The sequence below is a fragment of the Chiloscyllium plagiosum genome, unplaced genomic scaffold, assembly GCF_037043375.1.
Source record: "Chiloscyllium plagiosum isolate Xiang-an unplaced genomic scaffold, Cpla_swu_hap1 HiC_scaffold_7, whole genome shotgun sequence".
In the NCBI taxonomy this organism is placed as follows: Eukaryota; Metazoa; Chordata; class Chondrichthyes; order Orectolobiformes; family Hemiscylliidae; genus Chiloscyllium; species Chiloscyllium plagiosum.
The window spans coordinates 48,191,613-48,200,977 of record NW_028270145.1 but is presented as its reverse complement, the minus strand read 5'-3'; the positions used below and the strand labels follow the sequence as shown (position 1 = coordinate 48,200,977).

Below are 9,365 nucleotides of genomic sequence, written 5' to 3'. Positions count from 1 at the left end.
TGTCAGATGCCATACCACCTGTCCTTCACTCTTCCCTCGAACATCTTGACACCAAGAACAGCTACGTAAGAATCCTAATCATTGACTACAGTTCAGCTTTCAACAATATTATCCCCTCGAGACTGATTACTAAACTTGGTGAACTCGGACTAAGCCACACTCTCTGCAACTGGATCTTCAGTTTCCTGACCAAAAGATCACAGTCAGTGAAGACTGGGGACACTCTTTCATTGTCACTAACACTCAACCCTGGAGCCCCCGGGGTCTGTACTCAGCCCCCTACTGTACTCACTGTATAACGATGACTGCATCACCAAATACCAGACTAATGCCATTTACAAGGTTGCTGATGACACCACCATGTTGGTTGAGTCTCAGATGGTTTCGAAACAGACTACAGACGGGAGGTGGAAGATCTGGAAAAATGATGCACTGAGAACAACCTAGCTCTCAATGTTGGCAAAACCAAGGAACTCATTATTGACTTTCGACGGGAAGTTATTCATGCCCCCCTACACATTAACAGTACAGAGGTGGAACGAGTGGAGAGTGTCAAGCTCCTGGGAGTGATCATCCACAACAAGTTTTCTTGGACTCTTCATGTGAATGCCCTGGTTACAAAGGCCCAACAATGTTTCTTCTTCCTCAGGCAGCTGAGGAAATTTGGCATGACAACGAATACCCTTGCTAACTTTTATAGGTGCACCATTGAGAGCATTCTGTCTGAATGTATCACTACCTGGTAAGGCAACTGTGCCATTGAAGATCGGAGACGGTTACAGAGAGTGGTGAACTTTGTCCAGACAATCACAAAGGCCAACCTCCCATCTATAGAATCCATCTACGAGGCCCCCTGTCAAGGAAAGGCATTCTCAAAGATCCATCCCACCCTGGCAATGCTTTTCTACAACATCTACCATCTGGGAAAAGGTATGGAAGCCTGAACACACACACCAGCTGGTTTCAAAACAGTTTCTACCCTGCTGTTGTTAGAATGGACTCACAAACTCTTAATATTCGCCTGTACCTGTGTTTTCGTTCTTGATGCTGTTTATCTATTATTTACTTATCTATGTTATTTAACTATGTGATCTGCCTGTATTGCTCGCAAGACAAAGCTTTTCACTGTGCCTTGCTACACATGACAATAAATCCAATTCAATTCAATAAACAAAGCATCAGGATGCCGAAAATGTGCTAGCTCTATGACTGATCTTGTGGTTGCATAGGTCTGAATTATATCTGTTCCACTTCTTATTTTGCATAATACATGAACAAAGGAGACAGCCCTCATAAGCACTTCACTAGTCTGATACAAAGAATCATGTGGGCTATAATAGTTGATAATCACATTGAATAGAGTCACTCTTTTTAGTAAGGTGCTGTGGATATGTTCTCAGCATTCTCGAGTCATCCTCCACTGGAATAGAAGTTATTTCTGTATGTTGAAGCTGAAGTGACTAAACTATTTGGAAGAGCAAGGATAACAGGTATTTGGGAATGCCACCACCTGCAAATTGTCTTTCAGTCACATACTTTAATTGTTGTTAGGCCAAAATCCTGGAAGTGCCTATTTACATTATACAGACTGCAGTAGTTAAAGTCGGCAGTTCGCCACCAGATTCTTCTGAGCAATCAGGAATATTCAATAACTTTTGGCTTTGGCCAACTATTTCTTGTTCGGCAAGTAATGGTGTTCGATACCTCTCTGCATGATTCCTTTTCTATTGGAAGAAAATTAATTGCATGAACTGACTGACTAATCTGGCAAGGATCATTCAATTTTAGCCAGCAACATCCAGCCGCAAAGAGGCTTAAGGCGGAGGTAACAGAGACTGAGACGACTAATTCTCCTGAAGGAAGTGTACTTTGAAGAGAGCCAAGTCTATCTAGCTGAAGAAGTAATAATTCAACCTGCAAAATACTTTAAAATCAAAGGAAAAAAACTACCAACCTTCTCTGTGTATAAAGCAATTTAGCAGACAGGAGCCATTACAAATACTGAACTTTGACAAGCATTTAACAATGGCAGATAGTTTTTAAGAAGATGGGGCTTTTGACTTTTTTGCAGATTGGGAAAAGTAAAGGTTACTCACTTATGGCCTGAGGAATGTGTATGCATGTTATTTCTTTGGCGTTTAAAAGACTTAAAGAATTTTGGTCAAATCCCTCACAGACTGCTAAAAATGAACCTTGTGAACTTGAAGGTAAATAACTCCTGCTTATTAGCTAAGCACCAGGAAACCATGAGTAAGCATAATGTAAGGATGTCACTTTGGTGTATTACAGGGATGTGTTGGAGCCACAATTATTCACTGTATTCATAGCAATCCAGGTTTTCCGATGCAATAGCCATCACCAACAAAGCCAACATTTATCGCCCGTCCCCGAAATACCCTTGAATTTTGTTCTTGAGCCATCTTCTCGAACTGCTTCAGCACATACGTTAATTTGCAATACAGTTGAAGAGGCAGTACCAGGATTTTGGCCCAGTAACAGTGGAATGCTGGTAATGGAGTTCCAAGTAAATGAAGCCTACAGGTGGTGGAATGTGGTGTAGGCTTAATATGTTAATCTGTACCTGTCCACAGTTTTCTTATGTTCTTCTGAAAGTACCTGATTTCGAGGTACCACCAGTGAGAGCAAGAATCTACACTACATGCCTACTGGAAGAGTTGCAGGCTATTCTGCCCCATAAGTTTGTTTTGCTATTCAAAGTTTGTGCGAAGATTTGTAGCTCGGGTGCTCGTTGTTGTGGTTCTGTTCGCCGAGCTGGAAGTTTTTGTTGCAAATGTTTCATCCCCTGGCTAGGCGACATCATCAGTGCTTGGGAGCCTCCTGCGAAGCGCTTCTTTGATGTTACCTCCGGTGTTTATAGTGGTCTGTCCCTGCCGCTTCCGGTTGTCAGTTTCAGCTGTCCGCTGTAGTGGTTGGTATATTGGGTCCAGGTCGATGTGTTTGTTGATGGAGTTTGTGGATGAATGCCATGCCTCTAGGAATTCCCTGGCTGTTCTCTGTCTGGCTTGCCCTATGATAGTAGTGTTGTCCCAGTCGAATTCATGTTGCTTGTTGTCTGCGTGTGTGGCTACTAAGGATAGCTGGTCGTGTCGTTTCGTGGCTAGTTGATGTTCATGTATGCGGATTGTTAGCTGTCTTCCTGTTTGTCCTATATAGTGTTTAGTGCAGTCCTTGCATGGTATTTTGTACACTACATTCGTCTTGCTCATGTTGGGTATCGGGTCCTTCGTTCTGGTGAGTTGTCTGAGTGTGGCTGTTGGTTTGTGTGCCGTTATGAGTCCTAGGGGTCGCAGTAGTCTGGCAGTCAGTTCCGAGATGCTCCTGATGTATGGTAGTGTGGCTCGTCCTTTTGGTTGTGGTATGTCCTCGTTCCGTGGTCTTTCTCTTAGGCATCTGCTGATGAAGTTGCGCGGGTATCCGTTTTTGGCGAATACCTTATATAGGTGTTCCTCTTCTTCTTTTTGCAGTCCTGGTGTACTGCAGTGTGTTGTGGCCCTTTTGAATAGTGTCCTGATGCAGCTTCGTTTGTGTGTCTTGGGGTGGTTACTTTCATAGTTTAGGACTTGGTCTGTGTGTGTGGCTTTCCTGTATACTCTTGTAGTGAATTCTCCATCTGGTGTTCTCTGTACCATCACGTCTAGGAATGGGAGTTGGCTATCCTTTTCTTCTTCTCTCGTGAATCGGATTCCTGCGAGTGTTTTGCTATTCAATAAGATCATTGCTGTTTTGTATTTCAATTCAGTTTTATTCCCTTAATACCTTTATTGATAACGAGTTAAGGAATAGATTAATACAGAGGTGGAGTCTAACAGAATATATGGGGATATAAATGAACTTGAATGTATGTAATTGACAAATTGGGCTGTGAAGTGGGGTCACTGGACCTGAAAGGTTAACTCTGATTTCAGTCCACAGATACTGCCAGATCTGCTGAGCTTTTCTAGCATTTTATGTTTTTGTTTGATTTCCAGCATCCACAGTTGTTTCGTTTTTTTAATGTAATTGATAACTTAACCTCAACATAGATAGGTTGGAGATGGTATGTTTTAATGGACAGAATAATGAGATCATATAGGCTCAAAAAGTAATTATCTATGTGAGATAGTGAAGCAAAGGTCTATATAAAAGTCCTGAAGACTCATGTTGGACTTGTAATTTTATCTTTGTTTTTCTCTTCACAAACACTTCCAGAACTGCTGAATTGTTCCAGCACTTCCTGATTTTATTAAAATGGTATATAGACACCAGAAAAGTGAAAAAATTCAGACGATACAAGAAATGAGACGTATTACAAATTAGGAAAGATTGAACAGACTGGGGTTCCTTTCCCTAAAAATGAGCAGGGTGAGGAGTGACCAGATAAAGATTGGGAAGATTATGAAAAAGTTTGATAGGCTTTTAAGTTAGAGAAGATCCTTCTGCTTGGGTCAAGTCCAGGACTGGTGGCCAGACATTATTAATGACTATCTTATAGTTAAGGAATTCTGGGGAATCTTCACCTCAAAGAATTGTTGGAATGTGAAAAAAATAGCTATCACAAAAAGTAGTTAAGGTGGGGGGGGAAGGACTTATTTAGGGGAAGTTAGATAAATAGACTAGAGATGAAGGGTGAGAAGGTTACACTTGGGCCCTTTTTATGAAAGTTGGGAGCTCAACATTTCTGGGATGAGATTTCAATTAGAACTCCTTCCGAAATACAATGGCATACTTCCATTCTAACAGTTTTCATATAGTGCAGAACCCGGCCTCCTTTTCACAGGCATAAGCTGCTGAATTCTGAAATTTAAAGGTCCTCCCTGTCATGCTGGCAACTGCTGTCAAGTGATCAGAACGAGGTAAATATGGGATGAGGGCAGGGTGACAGATGGTCAGGGTCCTGGGGTTAGGGTGCCAGATGGGTAGGGGACATGTGCGAGATGGGGAGAGGACAAGATGCCAAGTCAGTAGGATGACAAGTGGGAGAGGGGGATAGGGTTCCAAGGGTGCAAGATGGAAAGGATAGATCGGGATGAGTGGGAGAAATAGGGTTAGATGGGGTGATGGGATTGGATCTGTGGGCGGTTTCAGATCTGATGATAGGATGGGTTTGGTCAGATCCAGTGGCAAGGGTAGTCAGATCTGGTGATTGTGGGTGGCATGTGCATGTCAGGTGACAGAGTAAGGGGCGGTTGGGAGCAGAATAATGTTGGAGGGAGAAAGGTGGTCAAGTCAGGGGCTGAGGGGTTTAAAGGGTGTTGTGGTGGTGGGTGTGTTAAGTATAGGATGTGTTGAATATTTAGTCACGAGTTAGACCCAGTATTTAATGGTCTAAATATTCACTTAAGTTCATTTGAATCCCTTTGAATTCTCTGATTTAAATGGACAGTTTCAAAGTGTTCCAGAGGGATTGCCCAGTGGAATTTTAAATTTTTCAGGAATCTCAATTCCTTAAGAATCTGCTACAATGGGGACGCTGCAAGGCTTGAAATTGCCTTTTGAGGGAGAGTTTTAAATCTATACTACCTTTATTTAATGATGAAATACTCCCTTATCCCAACCTGAGAGCAATGTTATCTACCCTGTCAGATCATTTAATTATCTGAAACCCTTTAATTAGACAATTAGATCACCTTTTACCTTTTAAATTGTTAGAATCCTTTGAATATATATCTATTCTATGAAATCTGTCCTCTTAACTGATCCCTTTTGGTCTGTGTATCATTTCAGTAAAAATGTATACACTGCAAACCACTATGCTTTTCATAAGCTGTGTTCTAATTAAGATGTGATATTACTTCCAAATCCTTGTATTTTAGACATTTGTGATAAAGGCTATCATTCCATCCACTTTATAAATTATTTTTTTCAAAAAGCTTTAAGTGATTTCAGAATACATACCCCTAGATTTCTGTGCTCTTCTTACCAGGTGGACAATATTCTATCTTGTCTTTTGTTATATTCAAACTGGGTGACTTCACGCTTCTGCACATCAAATTCCACCTGCCAGTTTTACCCACTCCTAAACATATCACTAGCCCTTTGCTCCCATTTATGTTACCCACTGTGCCACCTAACAATGCCAACAACAGATTTGGCGACATTGTTACTAAAATGTTAGTAATTGTATATAAATGGTGAAGCCCCAGTGTGTATCTTTGGAGAATCCATTCGTCATATCCTGTCAACTGAATTATTTCAGTTCCATTTGTTTCCATTTTTGCTGACAGTAGCTTGTTAGAACCCATTAAATGCATTCTGGAAGTGATATAACTACTTATACATTTCCCAAATATTGCCACCTTAAATAAAATCTGACACATTGCAAAGCCAAGGAGGATGTGAGTTTGATCGAGAGACCAGAAAGGAGGGAGCACCTGTGAGATACCAAACATTTGGATGACAGAGCACCCAAGGTGGAAAGGAGTTCTTGAAGAAGATGTCCCCACCTTTTGAAACAATTTAAGGATGTGTGCATCATTGCCTAGTCCAGTGTTTATTACTCATCCCTAATTGCCCAGAGGGCAGATAAAGAGTCAATCACATTGCAATGGGTCTGGCATACATATAGGACAGACTAGGTAAAAAATGATTTTACATTCCCAAAAGGACATTAATGAACCCGATGGATTTTCCAACACATTACAATAGAGAATAGTCACCTTTGATTTTTTTGTCTGAGTCCTGAGCAGGGAGACCGAGGATGACCAAAATTGAGGTTTGACGGGAAAAACACCTAAATTGAGACTCTAAAAACTCAGTTAGGGCAAGAGTGTGCAGACCATCCTGGGCTCCATCTGCTCATTGTCAAATTATAGAAAAATCAGATACAGACAAGGAGCAGTGCGAGTGTGTTCAGGGATATTTAAACTCCCCTCCCCCTGCCTGCAAATCTGCTAGCAGGGGACTGAAAAAACTCTGCCCTTTTTTAAAGTACTTTTTTAAGTTCATGTGAATAACATTATTTTGTGAATTCTCTTTTTATCCTGCGATAAATTTGTGAAGTTACTAAATTTATTAAGTATTTTGTATGCTTTGTGTCTGTTATGCCTTCCATTGACTGAAGTCACAAACAAAAAAAAAGAAAGAAAACATTTGTAGGTGCAGAAAGCATGCTTTATTTCACAATCAGAATTAAATTTTACTTTACTAATTCTCAAGGAGGCTCAATAAAATTAAATAAACACTACTTATTTCTCTAAATAAAGTTACTGCATAGGGCATTAAAATGTTGGAGCACAAAGATGTTTTTGTCATCGTAGTTACTTTCTGTTACTTATGCCCTTAATACAGATAACATGAAATAAAATTCTACAATTATCACACAAAGTCAGTGCACTCCATGGATAATCTGAACCTCCTTGAGTTAGCACTATTTCCACATAGGAGTAATTGGAACAGTTTGGTGAAGTGAGGATATGGCCAGGTTGATGTTATTTTTCATTCAAACTATCCAAATAGTTACTATGTTGGAAATAGTGCACATTTAAGATGGTGATACAAAGTAATGGCCGCGAGTACTTTGTATTCATAGTTGACCATCTTGTCTTTAATAAAAGGTAAAATGACATAGTCGGTTCATTGGCTAAAGTCTTGTGATGTTATTTGCAGGAGGGTATATGTAAATAGCACCACAGACGTCACCTTCTAATTCCATAAATTTGTATTGCACGTATCCAGGTACTGTGCATAGTATCATCTTTTGGGTTCAGGCTGTCTTCAGCAGGGAGCCTCTCTACCTGCTGAGGTATTCTTAGACATCAACATTTTGTTGAGGCACAAATTTTAGTTCCAAGTTGAACAAGGTAGTCGTCCTATTCAAACTTTCCCCTGCCAACAATCTTTTTCAAATGTTCCATTAAAAATCTCATAAAACAAGAAGTACAAAACTTCCATAACCGTTTAGTTCGGCTATATACAGTATGTACATGTCACAGAAAATGGTTAAAAATTCCTAAATCCAAGTGCAATAATTCCATAATGCACAATCTACCATTTGTTCAGATATTGTCTAGTTTGGTATAAATGCACAATGTCGTGTCAGATAAAAAAAATGTAAAATAATATATACAAGTCAGAAATTCAAGTTCATAACAGTTAAGGTATCTATTTTGAAGTTTAATCAATTACACGTTAGTGAATTCAAATCCTTAAATTGATCTAATTTTAATATTTACAGTGGCAGAATCTGATCCAAATTCATTTGTGAGTCTTAGAGTGTAGCGTCCTGCATCTTTTTCTTTGACATCTGTAATAATAAGTGTCGTTAGATCATCTGTTGTTTCAATGTGAAATCTGCCACCATCCTCATCATCAGAAAGAGGTTTTCCCCCACGTGACCATTTTACTTCAGGCATAGGATCACCAGAGAAAGCACAAGCCACTGTCAGAACCTTTCCCTTCTCAGTGGTGATATCTGATGGTAAAGCTTCAATTTTAGGAGAAGTTCCTGTAAGAAAAAAATATACAGCAAACAAATTAGTATTTTTTTTCTAGCATATTGACATAAATAGAGGCACTTAATAGAATCAGACACTTTAAAATGTTTAATATTGACTTAATGTCACCTTTAGTAAAACCAGTTAGCATTTTGCCAGAACTTGTTTCCATTTGAGTCATACTGGAATGCTCCATAAAAGAACTAGAGCTCATTGATAGCTTTGATTCTTTGAAAGATGACATGCTACTCGAGGACATGCTGGCAAATTTAACTTCACTCATGCTGCTGATGGCCTCTTGTTGGGTCATTTGCATTGTCTTCGAAGAGAAATGTCCCTGCATGCTAGCAGAAGCACCAGTCCCTAGAAGTACCATTTTAGACGGTTCTTCAATTAGAGCTGTGGAGCAAAGCAAACAGATATGATGCATAAATGGCCTCACTTTTGACATAACTGGCAAGTTAAATTCTCAAACAAATATCAAAAATGTCAATCCTCTACAGCATTTTATATGTTATTTGCAAGTTGGACAAATAAAGCATGAAAAGGTCTGCATCAATTTTGTACTGCAAAAGTACAAATTTATCAGAATGTTATTTAATTAGTCACCAGACTGTCTTTATACATTGTACTGAAGCAAGTTAAATTTGGATTTGATAAAATATTACCGTAACTTAGCTGTACAGAAATGGAGATAGGCTAATAACAACAACATTAATACATTTTAGGCAATAGCATACCCAGTACAACCAAAGATGCTGTTGCAGAACATTGCCCATGGAAGTTCTTTGCTGTTACAGTGTATTTTCCACTGTCAGAAATTGCAGCACTCAGAATTTCTAGAGTGTACTTGTTTTTCAAACGACTCACTCTTAAATTTCTTGAAATTGCAATCTGAAATATGAAACAAATTCATTATATACCAAAAAATAT

General features: G+C 39.4%; 1 protein-coding gene across 4 annotated transcripts in view; it reads right to left on the bottom strand.

Annotated features, from left to right (window-relative positions):
- Window positions 1-7,088: 7,088 nt before the first annotated feature.
- Window positions 7,089-9,365, bottom strand: part of LOC122551920 (titin) — a 348,465-nt gene continuing 346,188 nt past the window's right edge. For all 4 annotated transcript variants that reach the window (XM_087988975.1, XM_087988977.1, XM_087988978.1 and 1 more), the window contains 3 exons: window positions 9,173-9,326; window positions 8,562-8,831; window positions 7,089-8,443 (listed from right to left, as the gene is read on the bottom strand). In XM_087988975.1, coding sequence (XP_087845101.1) covers window positions 8,145-8,443; window positions 8,562-8,831; window positions 9,173-9,326 — 723 coding nt within the window. In that variant the 3' untranslated portion in view covers window positions 7,089-8,144. The remainder of the gene's footprint in view (window positions 8,444-8,561; window positions 8,832-9,172; window positions 9,327-9,365) is intronic.